The sequence below is a fragment of the Phyllostomus discolor genome, chromosome 6 (assembly GCF_004126475.2).
Source record: "Phyllostomus discolor isolate MPI-MPIP mPhyDis1 chromosome 6, mPhyDis1.pri.v3, whole genome shotgun sequence".
NCBI lineage: Eukaryota > Metazoa > Chordata > Mammalia > Chiroptera > Phyllostomidae > Phyllostomus > Phyllostomus discolor.
This window is the reverse complement of record NC_040908.2, coordinates 48,749,172-48,769,623: the sequence shown is the minus strand read 5'-3', so window position 1 is coordinate 48,769,623 and position 20,452 is coordinate 48,749,172. Positions and strand designations below refer to the sequence as shown.

The following is a 20,452-nucleotide window of genomic DNA, read 5'->3' as shown; positions in this document are numbered from 1 at the left end:
AAACAACTAAGCAAAGAACTAGAACAGGAACTGATTCACAGAAATGGATATCACAGGCAGGGTTACCAGCAGGGAGGGAGAGGAGGGAGAATGGGGAAAAGGTACAGGGAATAAGAAGCATAAATAGTAGTTACAAAATAGACAGGGAGTGGTTAAGAATAGTATGGGAAATGGAGAAGCCAAATAACTTATATGTATGACCCATGGACATGAACTAAAGTGGGGGAATGATGGTGGGAGGAGGGGTACAGGGTGGAGAGGAGTAAAGGGGAGAAAAAAATGGGACAACTGTAATAGCATAATCAATAAAATGTATTTAAAAAGAAGTTAAAAATACATATTGTATTATTGGATTATAACCCACAGTATACAATCTATGAATTTATACTGATATAAATCAATCAATTAATCAATCAATCTCCCATGCAGAAAAATTCCAAATAATATCTGTAGATGCCTCATCCTTAAAAAAGTAGAACACAGCTCTCACTCCTTAAGTGTGGGCTGCACACAGTGACTGCTATGGTCTGAATATATCCCCCTCCAAATTTGTATTCTGAAGTCCTAACCCTCAATCTCATAGTGTAGGACGTGGGGCCTTTGGGAGGTGATGAGGTCATAAGGATGGTATCTCATGAAAGAGATTAGTGCCCTCGTAAAAGGGCCTCAGAGAACTTGCTTGCCCCTTCCACCATGTGAGGACACAAGAAGTCTACAATCTGGAAGACAGCCTATTGCATTGAAGAAAAATGTCCCCTCTGCAGGCCCCTGAAGAGGAGTGGGCCACTCTACTGAACCACCCCTCTGCTTTCACTCTGCTCCCCTCCCATCTGGTGCAGCCTGGCTTCCTGCCTCAGCCACTGGACTTGGATTTGCACAGGGCCTCTATGAACAGGGTCTCTGGGAAGAGTGGGAAACCTGAGGTGTCTCCACCTTGGGAGTAAAGCCAGAGAACAGAATATGGTCCAGTGAACCTCTGAGAGGAAAGAGCGCTGAAAAAGACATGACACTTCAGACCTCACTCTCCTTTATTTTGGTAAAACCAGGGGCAAGCACTGCTCTTATTCCGTGGCATTTCTGGAGCTGGAATTCCCCTGAGGATACCCCAGAACTTCACGTCTGGCAAAGCAGATGCCCTTTCCTGCACATTCATCTCCACACCCAGGAATAAAACGTGCACACAGAGGAGAACTTTACCCAGGCAGCATTTTATTCTAATGAAGCTTGGAGGTGAACTTGCAGGTACTGAGGGCCACTTCCTCTGCACGGGGTGTGGGAAGGGAGGAAATGCAGAAGAAAGAGGAGGTGCAGGGTGGTGAGGCAGAGGGGCTGGGCCCGAGTGGGTGCTGATCCAGCTCTAAAGGAAACATGTTTCCAGGCCAGCCCTTGATCTGAACAAGCTGAGCCTGTCCCGGGGAAGAAGGGATGCAGACCTCAGAGGATGTGGATGATGGGCACTTGGCATGGACAGGATCCCCAAGAGCAGAACTCTTCCCAGAGATAATGACCACCTAAGCAGGTGACTAGGAATTTGGGGGATCCGCTGCAAAAGTACTGAGTACCAGTACCAGGAGAATGGCTTGAGTGTCTGAAGCAACTTTCTTGTGATGAAACTGAGGCTTCTGTGAAGGTACTCAATTATTCTTCTAACGGTTCTCTTTGCCTCTAGGCTTATCTACCTGAAGTGCTGCTGCCATATGGTCTTTCCAAAAAACAATTAGGTATGCAGGCATACATTACCTAGCTCATCCAAGAAGAAGCAAAACACCCCAGTAGCAACAGCACCCAGATCTTGGCAAAACCCCAGGCTATTGCCCCAAATTATGGGTCCTGATACACCTTAATGAGGTGGTTTGATCCTCTCCACCATCCCTTCCCCATTTTAACCCAAGATCTTCTTTCCATTCCAGTTGCCTCCTTCTTTCCATTCCAGCTGCCTCTGTGAGACTGCAGAACTTTCCAAGGCAGACAGATGCCAGATGCCTTTGGAACAATTTTGAAGCAAGGAAAATTAAGGTGCAAAGTCACCTTGGAGTAGGGAGGACAAAGTGGCACTTCCTTGACTTTGACACACACTGGAGCTCCAAGTGTCAGGTTGGAAGCCAGTCCTATCATAGTTCTGATGGGACATAGGGACGTTTGCAGATGAAAAGGTACTGCTTGTCACAGGAAATATCATTCCATGATTGAAGTGAGGACATTGTTATATGGACACAGTGTTCATTGTTCCCAGTATTGTTGGGCTCACCAGGAGCCCAGAACCTGCCAAAAGAGGGTGGGGAGAAAAACTTATTTCCAGTGAAGAAATGAGTAACTTCAACTTTAGCTTTGGTCCTAGGTGTTAATGTCACAAGTTTTTGAACCCAGGCCTGAGAGAAAGAGAATTGGCAAACTGTCAACCTCTAAGCCTGCAATCACCCACAAATTAGGTATGTGCACATACATTACTTAGCTCAGGCAAGAAGAAGCAACAACACCTCAATAGCAGCAGCACCCAGACCTCTGCAAACACCAAGGCATCACCAGCCCATTTCTCTCAAAGCTCTACACAAGCCCACAGTACTGACACCTAGACTTAGAAGGGGCCTCCCACCTAAGCTGGCTGGAGAGCCATGCTGCCAAACCCCAGAGGATGCAGAGAGGCTCACACATTGGCTGTGGGCCAATTAGTGGCAGAGATGAACTAGATTTTAGTTCAGTGCTCCTGCCACCCATGGACAGGGAAGAATCCCAAACTCTGTAGTCAGGGGGAAATATCACCCCACCCTTCTGCTCTGGACCTGACCCAAAAGAGTCAGGCTGGGAAGGAGGTCTCTGGGGAGCTTACTTCACACTCTGGACCTTGTTGAATGGAGTGTCATCTACCCAGTGCCAGACCCCCTCACTCCCTTTGGTCAGGCCGATCCAGTAGAAGAGTCCACCTGCTGTCCGGTACAGAAACTCCTGTAGGGAAGACAAGATGAGCAGAGACACTACCATCACTCCGAGTTAGAGCCTCTGTCTCTCTGGGTGTTCTTCGCCTGCCCTCAGTGACAGCCTCTGAACCCACAGGCACTCTATGCACAGTGACCTTTCTCAAGCTTCTTCCTGTCCCTGCTCATAGCCCAGAGTGCATCTTCCAAATTCTGATTTGTCTCTGCCCTGCAACTAACAGACTCAGGACTTGGGCTTTTCTGCCCTCAGGAAGCAGGTGCTGGAGCACAAGACAAATTAGCCAAAGCCCAGAGCAAGGAGCCCAGGAGAATGGCCAAATACTAATATGTAAATTTAGTGAGCACTTAAGATGTACAAGAAACTATATAGTTATACAGCCTTTACTTTTTTTTAAGTAGTTTCTATTATTACTTGTGTTTCCTCTAGGACTAGTCAGAGATGGGGTTGGGACTCTCCTCTGACCCCAGAGCCCATGCTCTTACCTGCCCTGCTAGCGCACCTCCCAGGTGGAAGGGGCTTGCTTGTTCAATTTTCTGCTTCAGCAGGTAGGAGATCTCTTGGGTTGTGTAGTGTTATTAATTACAATTATTTCTGTTTCCTAGTCACTCAGGAAGATGGTACCTCCCTGCTCTCTTTGAAACTGGGAGTATTAAGTCATTGGCTTTGCAAATGAAATGTGAGCAGAGAAGATATCTGTTATTTCCAGGCAGAGACAGCACACAATTTGTTGTATTTCCTCTTCCTGCCTCAGCAATTGTGGAAACATACACAAAATGAAGTATCCTTTGGCCTAGATCCTTGAGTAACCACAATGAGCAAAACCCCTTATTGGCCCTTGCTAAACACATAGTAAAAGTGAGAATGATAGTAAAAATGAAGTAATCCTTCATTTTTAGGTCACTGATATTTGGGAATTTTTGTCACTGCCACATAATCTTGCCCATCTTAGCTAATACAGCTACTAATATACCTCCTTCCTGGAGCCCACAGAAACAGCACTCACCTGTTCGCTCTCTGAGGTCACGGAGGTCAGGTGTGAATTCCTGGACATGCAGAACTGCTGGGCGCTATACCAGGTCTTTGAGACACGGGAAAAGTAATAGAAGTTCCCCCTAAAATACTTCCAGCCTTGAGAAACTGCCTGTAGAATGTCACCTGGAAAATAAGGGTGAAAGGTGAGCACTGCTGTTCCTGTGTCCTCTGGGTGCCGGCTAGGTGGGGGCACTTGAGTGGGACCTCAGAGGCAGCAGTGTATAGGGCTGGGCTCTAGGGTCCTTGCGGACACTCTCTCAGATCCTGAAAATCCAACTGAGATCAGTAGAGTCTCTGGGCTCAGAGATGATGGATCAAGAATCCGTCTCTTATGAGAGAAAATTGATTCTCCACTAGTGATCACATGTGGCTGATACCCTGGGCTCTGGGTAAGAAACTTAATGAAAAATAGCTGGGTTTGGGCCAGGACAGAGACTCCCTAATGCTCTTATATTCTGTGCCTTTGTGTGTGAGCCAAAGCTGCTTCCTGATCCTTTTTCCCCTGAAAAGCCTCTAAGTCCTCCTCAACCCCAATGATGAGCCCTCTCCTCTCAGCTCTCTGGCCATGTCTGCCCTGCTCCTCTCCCACTTCCCTCCACACACACCAGCCCAATGTTCTCATGCCTGAGACCGGCAAGGTCCCATGGGCCACTTGCAATATACTTTTATGAGCCACTTACTTTGCTGTTTGAGCAACTTGTTGATATTCTCCAAACTGTTCTGGAGTCCACGGACCTTTGCATTTAAAGCACTGGCTTTATCCAAATCTATCTTTAACTCTGGGATTTGAGCATTTAAATTATAGACTTCCTCCCAACTTCTTGTTAACATCTGGATATGTGCATCGGCTTCCTTCATACCAGTTTCCAACTTCTGGATCTGAGAATGCACATGATCCAGGCTAGCATTCACCATCTGGACCTGAATGCCAGCTGCTTCCATGCTGCCTCTGTTCCTCTTAATTTCAGAACTCAAGGTGCTGATGTTGTCCACACGGCCTTCCAGCAACTGGGCATTGGTCTTTACATCTGACAGTGTGCTCATAAACCAGGGATCTGGATTTGAGAAAGTCAAGAAGTTGGTCAAGGAGATCCCTAGTGATGGAAGTAGGAATGTTATCACAGCAATAAAAGATAAGGAAAGGAGGGGACAGGCTCAAGCTTCCCAAAGACCCAACCCAAGGATCTGTTGCCAACCCTACATTCATTCATAATCTATATATTTATTCAACATGTGTTGGCACCTAACATATGCCAGGAGCTCTGGTAGATACAGGTAATGCAAAGATTGATTAACACAGGCTTCTTATTAGAGGACCTCACAGGCAAACAGAAGCAGGGATTATAACCCAGTCCTAAATTTTCTTTGCATGTTCAGGGCACATTTGATAAAGGGATGCCCTCAACCACCCTTTTGGTACCTTCCCCACATCCCTTGGGCCTTATCATTTGATTCCCAGCACCCCACTTTCAGAGACTCCTGCATCGACCATCTGTGAGGGCAGCACCACCCCTCCCACATCTGTCCACAGGCTCTTCATGACTGTAGGGGGAGCCAGCCATGCAGACTTCTAATCTGGAAGTGACTTCTCCAGAGAACACAGAAAAGGAGAATTATGAAACCATTTCTCCTTTTCCCCTATGCCTCCCACTGTCACACTCTGATCAGGACACAAATTTGGTGAGAGAAAGGAGACCAAAAGTAAACCAAGAGGGATCTAAGCAGAGGAGACTCGGCTTAGAGACTCCAAGTCTGAGATCAAATATGTCCTGAAGCCAGGAAGGGAGAAGACAGGTGTTCCCCTCCTCTGCCTTCTGCAGAGCTGGTGGAAGATGAAGGCCTTGCCAGCACCAGAGGCTACAGGCCTCATCAAAGCTAGAATAAGGAGAAAGTCACAGGTCCAACAAAGAAGTAGGAAGCCTCTTTTAACTTAATTTTCATGGGAACAGGAGAATGAAGAGAGCACAAAGGGGTCCTGTGCCTCTTCTAGGCCACAGACCTCCTGGTGAGGGGAGGAACCATGGAGACTTGGCTTTTGGTCAGGTTCTCCATTAGTCAGTTGGAGCTGAAGATACAGTTAGGACTCCACCCTTTGTGACATCAGGAAACATCTCACTCACTGTTGGGAGCTGCCCATAAGGCTCTGGATCAAAGGGACACAGAGCTCGGAGAGGGAGGAGAAAAATGACATGAGATAAAGAAATAGGTGAACGTTTTCTAGGAACAAGAGTGCATCTTTGAGCACAAGCATGCAAGTGTTGATCTGATTCAGAGAAACCTCCCTGCAATTGGGAAAGAAAGAACAGAAGCTCGTTTTACTGAGGACATGGACCCTGTGACTGCACATGGAAAGAGGCAAATGAAATGAGGCAAATGAAAAAGTCTGTGGTGGGAGAGATCATTGGAAAGCAGGGAAGAGAGGGTGTGGATGTTGAGGAAGCTGGCTGGCTCTGGAGAAGGACCAGGCCCAGATGACTAAGCCAGAGGACTCACAGAGAATGGCCTGCAGCAGAACAGAGGCGAGCAAGACCAGCGTCAGGATGATGACTGCAGCACGGACTGAGCAAGGCTTCCTCGGAACCAGAGATGAACCCATCTTGGGGGGAGGCTCTGTTGGAAGAAGCAGAGAACATTTGTTGAAGCACCAGCATGTGGTGGATTTGGGCACAGAGAACTGAGAAGGCTCTGAGCAGGGACTGATGCTTGCCTCGGGGCCAGAGGGAGATATTCTGTTTATCTACAGTGAAGTGCGCATCAGGGACCTCACTCTCTGCAGCCTTCATCCTGCGCACTCACCCCTGCCGCACAGGTGCTTCTGGCTGTCTGCCTCCCCCAGGAACTTTTATACAGAGGAAACGGGAAGTGAGTCCCACAAAAGGTCATTGTATAATTCCCCAAGTTCCACATTCCTGACTTAGACACCATGCCTCTTCTAGGCCACAGGCATGCCTGAGCTTTTAGGAAGAAGCCACTTGCCTTCTTCTTTCAAGGGTCTGTGACACGAACACTTTAACCATCTTGTCCCAAGGCTATTCTACTCTTTAATTCCCTCATCCATCCTCCCATCCATTCATCCCACAAATACATACTGACTACCTTCTGAGTACCAGGCACTGCCTGGCACTGGAACACAAAGGTGAATAAATCAGTCTGTGCATTCAAGCACCTCACAGTCTGAAAGGAAAGACAGACCTGAGCAAATAAATTAAAATACAGGGTGATGATTATAACAATACAAGAAAGGAACCATAGTTGAAAGGAAATACAGAGAAAGGAGTAATGATAAAAAGTTCCAGGTAGAAGGGCTAGCATATTTAAAAGTATAGAGGCATAAGACAGCATGGAGTGCCTGGCAAACTGTAAGTAGTTGGGTGGTGGTGGAGTATGAAGCCTATGACAGGAGTGCGGAGAGAATGGGGCTAAAGAGGCACCTAAGGTCAGATCATGAGGATCCTTTTGGATTATGTTAACAAGCTTGAACTCTGGCTTATGGGTGATAAGGAGCCAATGAAATACTTCAGGCAGGAGAGAGAAGGACAGGACATTGTAGAAAGATCACTCTGACCATGATAAGAAGTGTAAATTAGGGTGCAGAAAGCCCACAAGCAGGGAGATCAGTAAGGAAACCACTGTGATAATATCTAGTTTGTTATTAAGGCATCTTAGATAATATATATATACCCTTTTATAAAATGGGGCTTGGACATGCAAAATGTTGATGTAAGACTTGGGTTCTCCTCCCTGCTTCCTGCACCTGTGAGCTTCTCAAACTGGGGAGGCTCAGCAACATCAGACCAGAAACTGCTCTTTCATATGTAGGAGTTTTTCAGCACAGAGAGGAGCTGATTTGGGGTTCAGTAAAGTACTAATATTTCTCCTGAGCAACTTTTCATGTTTTGAGGTCTGCCAAATCTGAGAAACATTGTACATAACAGATTCTATGCAAATACTTCTTGGAAAGCAGTGAAGAGGTAAAGGAAGAGAGGAAGGGAAAGAGGAAAGGAAAAAGAAAAGGAAGTCAACTCAGATAACTGGATGGATGGAAGACTAATGAATGGATAGATGATAAATGGACAATCAAAGGGTGGATGGATGGGTGGACAGATGAATGTATGGAAGGTTGACTAGATGGATGGATGTACTTATCCTTTGATTATGTACCGATCAATAGATGGATACATGATAGATAAATGAATGGAAGAATTGGTGGCTGATGTTCCTCAAGTCTGAAACCTACAGTCTGTGGACTTGGATCTGTGTTCCAGAAGCTACTGCTTCTTTCCTTTGCCTCCAGAAGTTTTCATTCATTTCCACAGCAAAGGCATGAGGGAAGTGTGATTGATGCCTTACCCAAAATGCAAGAAAAATTCTGGCCATGGAACTAGAAAGCTAGCCTAGCCTTGCTGAGGCTGAGCCAGTAGAGCTGCATGACAGAATGGTGTCAGGGACAAGAGCTGGAAATGAGCAGGGCCATGGACAGAACTGCCTACATTTTCAAAGGATATTTGAGAAGGTCTTACCTCCCTGCTCAGCCCAGGCCTGTCTGGCCAACCCATTGTTCTTCCAGGCCCCTTGCTGCTCTCTCTCTGGCTATCTAGACCTCAGGCTGAAGCTGCTTCTCTGACTGGATGAGAGAACTCTACACCACACTTCCCAAGTGCTGGAAAGGAAGCTGGATCACAAGGATGGTGTCCCATTCATCCTATCTTATCTCTTCCCTACCTGTATTCAGTCTATAGCTTCCAGGACTGCTATCTGTCCAACCCTTTGACATTAGGTAATCACACAAACTGAAGGCCTCATGCTAACTCACTGCCTGTCTCTGAACACTTATAACTGTACCCATTTTCTTCAGGCTGCTTATCTAGTGGCTGAGTCTTTGTTCTCCCAGTTAGAACATTCTGCTCCTGGATTCTCATGCTTGGTACTCAGTGTAAGTCCAGAGTCACCTCAGCCCTTTTGCTCCTGGCTCCTTGGCCCTACCTTCACAACCTGTCATAGTTCAGGGCCTGGGAATGGAAAAAAATCCAAGTTACTCAAGACCCTGATAGAAGGTGCCTTGGGGTCCAGGTCTCCTCCTGAGGCATTTAAGGGACAGAAGTGGACATACAACCCAAACTTGGGAACATAAGGCCCCTTCCCTCTTTATCAAAAAGTTGACCTTTCCCAAACTTCTGCTGGTTGGTAGCATGAGCCATTAATGGAACATTCATATGCCCTCTCAGTGGTCCCAGGAAAGGATCCAGGAGCTTCAACACACCAGCACCCAATGCAGAAGAAGAAGCTGGGGTTGGGGAGTGTTTATGCAAGTGATGGACATGGAAGCCTCCCATAGCTGTTCTCCTGATCACTGGGCAAAGGGTTGATCCAGCACAAGGAAGTTAAACATACAGCAACCAGAATCCTGGCTGTGGGCCCTGTGGGATTTCAGAGGCAGTGGGTATAAAAGTCCCATATGAAGTTTCATTTCCTGCTTACAGGGAAAGAGTGAGTCACATGCTAGTTTCCTGTGACCACACTCATTTGCAGGTATTCACGGAGCGTGAGCCTCCCTCCTGTGCATCCCTCTGAGTGCTCTACCAGGCCCCTGGCTGGACAGTCTGGAAGGAGCAAGGACAGAGCAGGAGACAAGTGCCTCAGCCCTGCTTTACAGCCAGCCGTGTGAATAGTTCTCCTGGACATTCAGGAGATGCCAGGTCTTCCAAACAGAGAAGGAACTTTGGGACAGACCAGGAATGACCAGAAATCATTGCTGTACTGAGAGAAAAGGAAGCCCATAGTCATTTTTCTGTTTCTTCACTGGCCATGCTCCTGAGGTTCTAAGATCTTCTCTGGATAAGGGTGGAGGAAGGAAATAGTTGGGCCACTTTCCCCCCTTCTCCAGCTGGGACCCACCTTATGCTTCAAGGTGGACCATGGGCATATTCAGTGGGAGCAGAAAAGAGATGAAGCAACTAGAGTGGACAACAGACCAGGGAGAGAAGAAAAGGGGGAAGAGCAGAGGAGAGAGGGAAGAATAACTATGAAATGAGAGGGGAGCCATCACAGCTGGTCAAGCTGGTCCACAGGTCTCAGAGAAGACTTGTGCATATAATGTGATGGGGGGTTTGACCAGCAGACCCCAGATAATTGAAAGATTCTATACCACACTCTGGCTCTTTGCCCTGGGAATACCAGATAGACAGAGACACCAGGAAGAAAAGAGTGGTCAGTAGGATGATTCATCTGCCCATTCCTCTAGAATGCTGGCTCTGCCCCAGGAGCAAGGAGAACGGCAGCCATAGACCTTGCCTTCAGAAATAGTGTTCCTCTTGTTGGAAAAGAATTTCTTTTTCTTTTTTAATTCTAGGGAGAAGGGAAGACTGCCTCAAGATTGAAAAGGACCAAGGACAGTGTAGGAGGCCACCCAAACTTAATATGGTGAGAAAGTGTGGTAGGCAGGGTGATGGCCACTGAGAAGTCCACATCCTAATATCCAGAACCTGAAAGTAATTGGGTTACTTAGCAAAGCAGAATGAAGGTTGCTACTCAGCTGACTTTAAGATAGGGAAATTATCCTGTATTACCTGAATGGGCCCAATGGAACAGTCCTTGATGTGAAGCAGGAGGTAGATGACTCAGTGTCAGTGATGGAATGTGATAAAATCTCAACTTGCAGATGCTGGCTATGAGCCCAAAAATGTGGGGGTTAAAAAAGAGGAATGGTTTCTCAAACGGAGGGGATTCTGGCTATCAGAAATGAGCACGCAGCCCTGGCTAGTGTAGCTCAGTGTGTTGGGTGTCATTGTCCTGAGAACCAAAAGATCGCCAATTTAATTCCAGGTCAGGGCACATGCCTGGCTTTCAAGCCAGGTCCCCAGTTGCGGGTGAGCAAGAGGCAACTAGTTGATATATCTCTTGCACATTGATGTTTTTCTCCCTGTTTTTCTCCCTCCCTTCCCCATCTCTAAAAATAAATAAAATCTTTTTTTAAAGCATACCTAAGAAAATGAATTGGCATTTAGAATATGCTCCACCTAGATGTTGTGAATACCAGATTTCAAATCTTCCAAGCAAGGAAGACTTTTCTGCCACCTGGAGCAAGGTACAGTTTTGGGGGTGTAGGTAAGGGTGAGAAGGAAAGAAGGGAAGGGAATGAGACAAAAAGTCAAGTGCACCCCCTCCACCATCTCATATTTCCAAGGCTAAGCTTAACCTGAGGAAGGGGAGAAAAGGTATCACACTAAACCTGTGTATTGTGTTGGGTAATATGGCATTTAACTATGTTGATTCCTCCAATCTGTGAGCAATGGCTATCTTTCCATTTCTTTGTGTATTTTTCAATTCCCTTCAGCAATATCTTATACTTTTCAGTGTATAGGTCTTTCACATCTTTATTAAGTTTATTTCTAGGTATTTTATACTTTTTATTGCAACAGTGGCTGTTTGAGGCCTCTTGCTCTCCTTTTTAATGGGAATGTTTGTTGGGTGATCCTGTTCCTGTTCTACAGGTTGGAGATGAGTGTGTGGTGGGTAGGCAAGGAGGGCACAGACCGCTTCTTTGCTCCATAGGTCTCCAGAGTAAAAGGAGCTATGTCCAGATCCGAGGTAAAATACCAGATTCTGGATTTGTGGTATGACACCCTGACTGGGTGTCTAGGGCAGGAGTGAGTGCATTTTGCAAGTGGGAGGGTCTTGAATAATCATGTCCAAGAGGAGCAGTCTGTGTTAAATGATGGAATGATGAGAAAAATGTGACACATACAAACAATGTGTATTATTCAGCCTTAAAAATGAAGAAAATTTTGACACATGCTACAGCATGGATAAATTTTGAGAATATTATTTGAAGTGATATGTCAGCACAAAGGGACAGTTACTGTGTGATTCCACCTATATGGGGTATGTAGAGTGGTAAAATTCATAGAGACAGAGAGCATAATGGTGGTTAGCAGGGGGTGGGAGGAGGAGAGAAAGGGAAGTTATTGTTTGATGTGTATAGAGTTTCAGTTTTGTAAGACAAAAAGACTTCTGGATGTGGTTGGTGGTAGTGGTTACACAACAAAGTGAATGTACTCAGTGTCAATGAACTGTGTGCTTAACACAGCAAACATGGTACATTTTACGTGTATTTTACCACAAATTTTAAAAAGTGTTATTGAGGCGGGAAAAAAGATATCTATGTCCAAATCCCTGGAACCTAGAATGAATGATACCTTACATGGCAAATAAGTAAATAACTTTGCAGATCTGATTAGTCTAAGGAACTTGAGATAGGGAGATTATCTTGCATCATATAAGTAGGCATGAAAAGCAATGAACATGTATCCTTACAAGAGCTAAGAAAAGGGAGATTTGAACACAGAAAGAGAGGAGAAGGCAGTGACACTAGGGAGGCAGACACTGGGATGCTGTATTCAGAAACAAAAGAATGCTGGCAGCCACCAGAAGCCAAAAACGGCAAGGAACGGTTGCTCCCTGAGTCTCCAGAGAGAGCAGGTCTGAGCCATCTTGGATTTTAACTCACTGAAACTGATTATGGCCTCCAGAACTGTGAGAGAATACATTTCTATTCTCTTAAGCCTCCAGGTTTGTGGTCATTGTTATAGCAGTCATAGAACACTAATATAGTGACATTAACTACATAGTGGCAAAAACCAAAGTAGGAAGAGGTTACCTCATGGGAGGAAAATAAAATTTTTGATTTAGACTTATTATTTCTAAGGTGCTAATTTCTGAGGTACAGAGAAGACATTTGATAACTTGCATCAAATAAACATGGCAAGCAATGAAGCTACATGCAGTTCCGTAGGGAGTTAGTATAGCATGAAGGAAAGCAGGTCTCCTGCTTGTGCCCACAGTATGGAAACTATTGGAAACCATGTAGAGGTTGAGAATCCTGCAAACGAAACCAGTAAAGGGGCATCCAGTGAGGTAGAGGCCTCAGGTCTTAGAAGATTAAAAAAAAAAAACCTCTAATGTACTGAAAAAAAGTCAGGAGTTTATTGGTCAAATAACATGTGACCACTGGATTGTCAATATGGAGGGGATTTGCTAACTTTGAAAAAGACAGTTACTGAAGATGGGAGATAGAAGCAAGACTGTGATTGAAGCACTTGGGAAGTAAGGAATTAGAAAGGGCATGAAGACTTACCATTTGTAAAACTGGCTTGTGTATTTAGTCACATTTTTTTTAGGATCATAAATATCATAGTACAATGTAGAGTTTTGTAGAATTTGAGAAAACTGTATTTGAGACATCTATACTCCTTTCCAGCTTAGGAAAAAAAAAACATATTCCCCAGTGTAATAGTCGAACACCTGCTATTGAATGAATGTTTGAAATTGTCTAGAGTTTGCACAGTGCCTCCAAAAACTGAATACTATAACTGTAATCTGAATTTGGACATCTAGGATGATTTTTTGTGCTTAAAATGCATTTTAAAACCAAAACCACAGAAGGTAAAGACAGATAAAGTTTAAATATAAGCAATAACAAACTAGCAAGTGTGTTACGTGACAAATGATTTACTTTATTGTCCCCTTTCATCAAATCTTCCTACACCTAGAAAGCAAACCCTAATAAGAAGAATTCAACCTGAGTGTAGACTAATTTCAATATTGCAGAGTAGAAACAGTCACATAATGTTAGAGTTTTAAAATCATGTACAAAGTGTTTCCCTTTTGGGAAATTAGTTTACTTCAAAAAGAATAATGGGGGCATCATTTTTGTTAAAAAGACATGAATGCTTTCTTTAAAGTTATTATAAATAAAATAATTAAATTTGGGGAGAATATTAAGTGTTTTGTCCAGCCTAATTATATTGGATCCCTCTATCTGTGATGACATATCCACAAAAGACTTAATTACTTTGAAATTTAAATACACAAAGCAATATGTATTTTGATGACTTAGTATTTTCTTTCATATATTTAAAAAGCATTAATTGGCCTAATTAAAATAGCTAATAGAATTCTTTTAACAAGCAATAATTAAAATTTTAAAATACCCATTTTAGAGGTGAGACAGTAGAGAGCATTACTTCTCACTGAAAGATTAAGTGCTTTTAGGATGTAGAAAAATGTTTTAAGAATCCCACAAGATCTTCTAACTCTAAAGTAATTATTATAAATACACACATATATGCATTTACATGTGCAACCAATATAAATGTATGTATGTATGTTTGTATGCATATATAATGAATATATTTATAAAATATATTGTATATAAATGCATGCATATACAATGTACTCAAATCCTCAAATGAGTGTTTTTTAACATGGACATGTGGAAACAATTTATAACACACCCCTGCTCCCACTACTGCCCCTAGGAAAACACATAGATAACCAGATTGCTTTTGTTCCTGAGAAGTTCCTGAGAGAGAAGAAAAAAATTTTCTGCTTGATATAAGAAATGCTTCCTGGGAAATGTGCACATGTAACTACAAACAGATTGACATCCTTGTCACCACAAAACTCTCAAGGCAAGGAGCAGGGCTTGCACTTTGATCAGCTCTGTGTCTACAACACAGTTACATAAGTAGCTGTATGCCAGCTTTTCCTTCGTGACTTTGATTCGTCCTGCTTTAGTGGATATAAATATTACCAGCACTTCCATATAATCTGTAGTAGTCAATAAAACATGAAATCTAGAGTTCTTGTAAGATCTCTTTTATTCAACAGCTGACTTGGCCTTTCTTTTTTTGGTTTTGGTTTTTGCTGTGATATTTCAATACCTAGGAAAGAAAAAATTTTAGTTACAAAAGCTGTCATAATTCAAGTAGAGAAGTTTCTTGGAAAGATGTTAAGGCCACAGCACTATCAAATAAACAATTGCATTTTATGTCAAAATTTCACTGTTATCTTATGAATTGTGAGGAGAGGAAAAGCCCATTGGGACAGCCCAGTTAAAAACACAGTGGATCAGACTTCTGGTCAAAATGGAGGCATAGGTAAATACATTTCACCTCCTTGTGCAACCACAGAAAGAATTACAACTAGATCTCAAAACAAATAACAGTCAGAAGTGTCAGGAAATCGAGCTGTATGGAAGTGCAACAACCAAGGATTTAAGAATTGTCACAGTCATCCAGACTGGTGTCTTTTCTACAATAGGCCACACTACTCAGACAGGGAATCAAAGCAGCTCTACCTGATACACAGAAACAAACACGGGGGGGCTGCCAAATTGAGGGTACAAAGAAGTATGGCCTGAATGAAAGAACAGAACAAAACCCCAGAAAAAGGACTAAATAAAACAGAGGTAAACAACCTATCAGATGCAGAGTTCAAAACACTGGTAATCAGGATGTTCAAAGAACTCATTGAGTATGGCAACAACCTAAAAAAAAGACCAAGGAAGAAATGAAGTTTACACTAAGTGAAATAAAGAAAAGTCTACAGGGAACCAAATGTGGAGGGGACAAAACTGGGACTCAAGTTAATGATTTAGAATGTAAGGAAGAAATAAGCATTAAACCAGAACAGCAAGAAGAAAAAATAATTCAAAAAAACAAGGATAGTATAAGGAGCCTCTGGGGCATCTCCAAATGTACCAACATCCAAATCATAGGGGTGCCAAAAGGAGAAGAGAAAGAGCATGAAATTAAAAACTTATTTGAAAAAATAATGAAAGAACACTTCCCTAATTTGGTGAAGGAGATAGACATAAAAGTCCAGGAAACAGAGAGAGCCCCAAACAAGATGGACCCAAAGAGGACCACTCCAAGACTCATTATAATTAAAATGCCAAAGGTTAAAGATAAAGAGAGAATCTTAAAAGCAGCAAGAAAAAAAACAGAGAGTTACCTACAAAGGAGTTCCCATAAGACTGTCAATGATTTCTCCAAAGAAACTTTGCAAGCTAGAAGGGACTGGCAAGAAGTATTCAAAGTGATGAAAAGCAAGGACCTACAACCTACATTACCATATTCTATCCAGCAAAGCTACATTTAGAATTGAAGGGCAGATTAAGTGCTTCCCAGACAAGGTACAGCCAAAGGAGTTCATCATCACCAAGCCATTAGTACATGACATGTTACAGGGACTTATTTAAGAAAAAGAAGATCAAAACAGAGCATTAAAATGACAACAAATTCACAAAAATCAACAGCTGAATCTAAACAAATAAACAAACAAACTAAGCAAACAACCAGAACAGGAACAGAATCACAGAAATGGAGATCATTTGGAGCATTATCAGTTGGGAGAGGGAAGAGGAAGAGTGGAGAAAAAGGTGCAGCAATTAAGAAGTATAAAGGGTAGGCACAAAACAGACAGGGGGATGTTAAGAATAGTATAGAAAATGGAGAAGCCAAAGAACTTACATGCACAACCCAGGGACAAGAACCAAGGGGGGGGGATTGCTGGAGGGAACAGGGGTACCAGGTGGAGGGGGGCAAAGGGAGAAAAATTGGGACAACTGTAATAGCATAGTCAATAAAATATATTTTAAAAATAATGAAATGAAAAAACCCACAGTGGGTCTTGGAACAGAGCAAATAACCTCAAATTCTGCTCATGAAACTCCTTTAAGTTAGAAAGTGAGGGGAAGAGGGTAGAAACACAGTTGTGGGGATGAGGTCCTTGAGTAGCTGAGCACAGGACAAGAGAAACCAAGTACTTCCAGAGGAGACTAGCAAAGGGTTTTGAAACTAGGGAATGAGACAAGTATAAGGCCACACCAAGCAATCTAGTGTCACCTAGGAAGGTGTTAGTCAGCTAGAAGCAAGACACAATTAGTTGTTTCTCAGGAAAGGATTTTCAGCAGGGTTTTAGGAATGTAAAGCTTGAAGTAAAATAAAATAAAATGGGATAGAAGGGGAGTCAAGGCAAGGCCACCAGCTGTGCTGTTCCACAGATACCCGCCATCTCCCCCAGCAAGTAGCAGAGGAGGGTGGCGTGGTCTGCCTCTCAGAGGACCCCACCGCTGGGGCCAATGGGTCTGCACAGCCGCCAGCTGTGACCTGTACAGTGCCTTTGATTACACAGTGCCACCTGTGAAGAAAGCCCCTGTGAAAACAGACATTCAGATAGCCCTTCCTGCTGGGTGCTAAGGAAGAGTAGCTTCGCATTCTGGCCTGGCTGCAAAACACTTCCTAGATGCAGGAGTTGGTGTCATAGATGAAGGTTGTAGAGGAACTATTGGTGTTGTACTGTTTAATTATGGCAAAGAAAAGTTCAAAGTTTAAAAAGGTGACCAAATTGCACAGCTCATATGTGATGGGATTTTTCATCCAGAAATAGAGGAGGTTCCATTTTGGGCGACACTAAGAGGGGTTCGGGAGGCTTTGGTTCCACTGGAAAGAATGAAAATCTATGCCAAGAACAGAAAATGAGAAATCATATCTTTTTCTTAAAAATAAGATGTTTTCGTTTAGTGTTTTGGTGTTATAAACTTAATAGGTTTAGCTTCTAAAAATACTTGATTCTCTACGACCAAGGAAAGGGTACCCTTTTGTGTTTTTCTGCTTTAGGTTGTTCTAGAAGTCTGCATGGTAACCTAACACAGCTTATTTTTTCAATCAAATATACACCAATTACAGATCTCCCCCCAAGAACTGTATTAATTTACTAAATGCTACCCCTCCAACAATTTATATTCCAGCTTGCTTTATAAATCATAAACAAAGCCTTTTATTCAATAGATTTGAATTCTTTCATAGATACAGATTATTATAGAAACTGAACTAAAAGATAATAAAAAGTTAAAGTTAAAAAATGGGATAGAATAGAGAACGTGCAAAAAAAGTCAAAATCAAGACTTCCTTTAGTGCAGAATAGTATACAGCAGATGCCTACTTTTTGCTGAATAGTTATGCTTTAAAATTATATCTAGATAATATTTTTATTAATATCTGTGTAGCTTCATATATCTGATGGAAGTCTAATTTCAAAGTTACTTTTAAAACCTCATGGGAAAATGCAGACAGCTGTACTTGAACAACAATAAAATAAAAGTAAAAAATAAAAACTAAAACCTCACGATAGTTAATCCTAGAGTTATCTGCTGTTAATTAATTATTCAAATTTCTGAAATTGCTTCAATTCTTTGGCATATACCAAAAGAGTAGCAGTGGCTAAAATTATGCTTTTAGAAACATGAGTCCCATTAGTGAACACTGCTTGCTCAATTTAACCATTTTTAGTAATAGAGAACCATACAAGCACTATCATTTTGTTACTCGAACAAATAGCAATGAAAATAGAAACAAATGCTTACTGCTGATTCATACACAGAAGTAAGGTAAGAAGGTCAATGAGCTTTATAATTCAATTGCAAAGATGAGACAGAAATATATAAATATGGGTTAAATAAACCTTCAAAAGTTATGTTTAAAAGATGAACATCATATGCAAAATGATATGGTTACCTCCCTGCTAAAGAGCGTAAACCATGTTGTTTAAATTGTTCCCCTTCTCTGATCACATCACCACTCAAAAAGTTTGCTACCCTGGCAGGTGTGGCTTATGGGGTTGAGTGCTGGACTGCAAAGAGAAAGGTGGCTGGTTCGATTCCCAGTCACGGCACATTCCTGGGTTGCAAGCCAGGTGCCCAGTTGGGGGTGTGGGAGAGGCAACCGATTGCTTGCACATTGATGTTTCTCTCCCTCTCTTTTCCCCTCCCTTCTCCTCTCTCTAAAAAATAAATAAAATCTTTTTTAAAAAAGGGAACATTTTAAAAATGGCTTGCTGCTATGTTTAACTCACAGAAGTGGGGTTTATTTTTACTTTTTCTTGTAAATGGTTATATACACTATTCATGTTTGAGAAACACTGACATCAGCCACAATCACTGTGATTGAGAGGACAGAACAATTTTTATAGACAAGGAAAGCTTCAACTTGAACAATAATTAAAATAAAATTTAAAAAAAGGAAAGCTTCACAAAGTAGATGAACTATCTTTGAAAAATGGATTAGATATGGATATATATAGAAAAAGGATTAGTTCACTGTATAGAAAGATAAGTAAGGGAGCAAGTGGTATTCTTCGTGAATAATAAATAATTCTGACAGAATAAGAGGGTGGCTCTATTAAAGATAGTTTTAATATATGCGTGGGACACTGAATTTATCAGTTTGCAGCTACTGAGCATTCTGTAGCAAGGAACTTGTTAATCAGGTACTGGTTAGAGAGGCTTTACATGACAGCAGGAAGCAGGATACCCAGCAATGCAGTTGTGGGCAACAGTGTCAGGAATCTAAGGTGCAAAGCCAGGAATGGTGGAAGCTAAGGCAGTAATTTCAGAAGGCATGGTGAAGGGGAAAAAATTCTGGACTTGAGAACCAGTAGAAAATGGGAAAATAAACATTGAACTCAATGCTTTATTATTACTTATGTCAGAATGGGACCATTGCTTACAGGAATGCAGGAGTCAAGCTGTAGTAATAATTAAGATATCTGAGTGACAAGGGTTTCAATACAAGGAAGGCCCACCCCCCACAACTCAAGGAAAGGATGGCAGTACAAAGCACCACAGCTGAGTTAGTGCATGCCAGGCAGTGCCAGCCAGCCTGCCATGGCTGCCTGCTGTGGGCAGAGATAAGATCCACTCATTCAAACTAAATTCAGATGGTAAATGTGACATATGTGTGTGTCCTTGGGTCTGTGAACTGCAGGGCCATTTCTCAGCAATGGCCCTCACCTATAAGAGGTGAGTTCCTTACTCAGCCCAGGGACCCTCAGCCCCTGGTCTCTGCCCTGCTTTCCCCACCCCAGTCCTCTGGTCACTCTGTCCACTTTGTTTGTTTGTTTGTTTGTTTGTTTTAATGAGCTTGTGTGGTCCTTGTGAGTCCTCTCAGCCTTTACTCTCCCACCTCACCTTCATCCTCTCCAGCCTCATTCAGTTAACGCCTTCCCAGAGCCCATGGCCTCTGGAAAGACTTCTCTGACCCCTCCCTCTCCATTCAGAGCCCCAGGGGAAGCCACTCAGCCTCCCTCCTGATGGTCAGGTGGGGGAAATTAAAGTAACTAAGTTCCAGGGTCATATATCAGATTAGCTAAGTGAACTTCCCAGCTAGTCCTGCCCCTCACCACTGCCATCCCCTTCTCCCTGCTGGATAACGCCACCATGCTACCCAGAGCAGAGGGAGAGAGACACAGATTGAGGCAGGCAACCGGCCCCCTTCCAAGGCAGACAGGTCCCTTCACCCCAGAGCAGGAAAGAAGGAGCCTTATTATTGAACAAAATGGAAATGATGACTAATAGGCTGGTTGGACACCAGCGAATTATAATTTGAAAAGACACAGTGTTGGATATCTAAAGGGACCTTGGGACTCTATTACCTAAGGGCCAGACTGGGTGAGGACACCAATGAGGTCAGCAGACTGCGCAGGTCAGCTGAGCAGGGCCACAGTGCTCTCCCTGAGGGCTGCCAGGCTGCACCTGAGAGCCAGGTTCTCCCCACAAGAAGACCTTTTACCCTCAAACCCTGCCCTGCCCTGCCTCACTCAGAACCTGGGCATTTTTCCTCTGATGAGGACCTTGAAATGAACTCCA

At 43.1% G+C, this 20,452-nt stretch overlaps 1 protein-coding gene and 1 long non-coding RNA gene across 2 annotated transcripts; one reads left to right on the top strand and one right to left on the bottom strand.

Moving 5' to 3' along the window:
* Positions 1-461: 461 nt before the first annotated feature.
* On the top strand, positions 462-17,662 carry LOC118501129. The gene is made up of 3 exons (XR_004903725.1): positions 462-472; positions 1,312-1,315; positions 17,558-17,662. It is a non-coding gene; the product is annotated as an uncharacterized LOC118501129 (long non-coding RNA).
* CD207 (CD207 molecule) lies at positions 760-6,582 on the bottom strand. The gene is made up of 5 exons (XM_028514793.2): positions 6,460-6,582; positions 4,647-5,021; positions 3,938-4,089; positions 2,828-2,943; positions 760-2,262 (listed from the first exon to the last, which is right to left on the bottom strand). The coding sequence occupies exons 1-5, from the start codon at positions 6,560-6,562 to the stop codon at positions 2,112-2,114; spliced, it is 897 nt and encodes a 298-aa protein (XP_028370594.2). The 5' UTR covers positions 6,563-6,582; the 3' UTR covers positions 760-2,111.
* Positions 17,663-20,452: the final 2,790 nt, after the last annotated feature.

Excerpts from the sequence above, each read along its gene's own strand:
- CD207 (XM_028514793.2), bottom strand. The coding sequence starts at position 6,562 with ATGGGTTCATCTCTGGTTCCGAGGAAGCCTTGCTCAGTCCGTGCTGCA. Across the intron at positions 4,090-4,646 it reads CAAGTTGCTCAAACAGCAAA|GTGACATTCTACAGGCAGTT; the intron begins GTAAGTGGCTCA and ends CTTATTTTCCAG. Across the intron at positions 2,263-2,827 it reads AACAAGGTCCAGAGTGTGAA|GTTCTGGGCTCCTGGTGAGC; the intron begins GTAAGCTCCCCA and ends CTCTTTTGGCAG.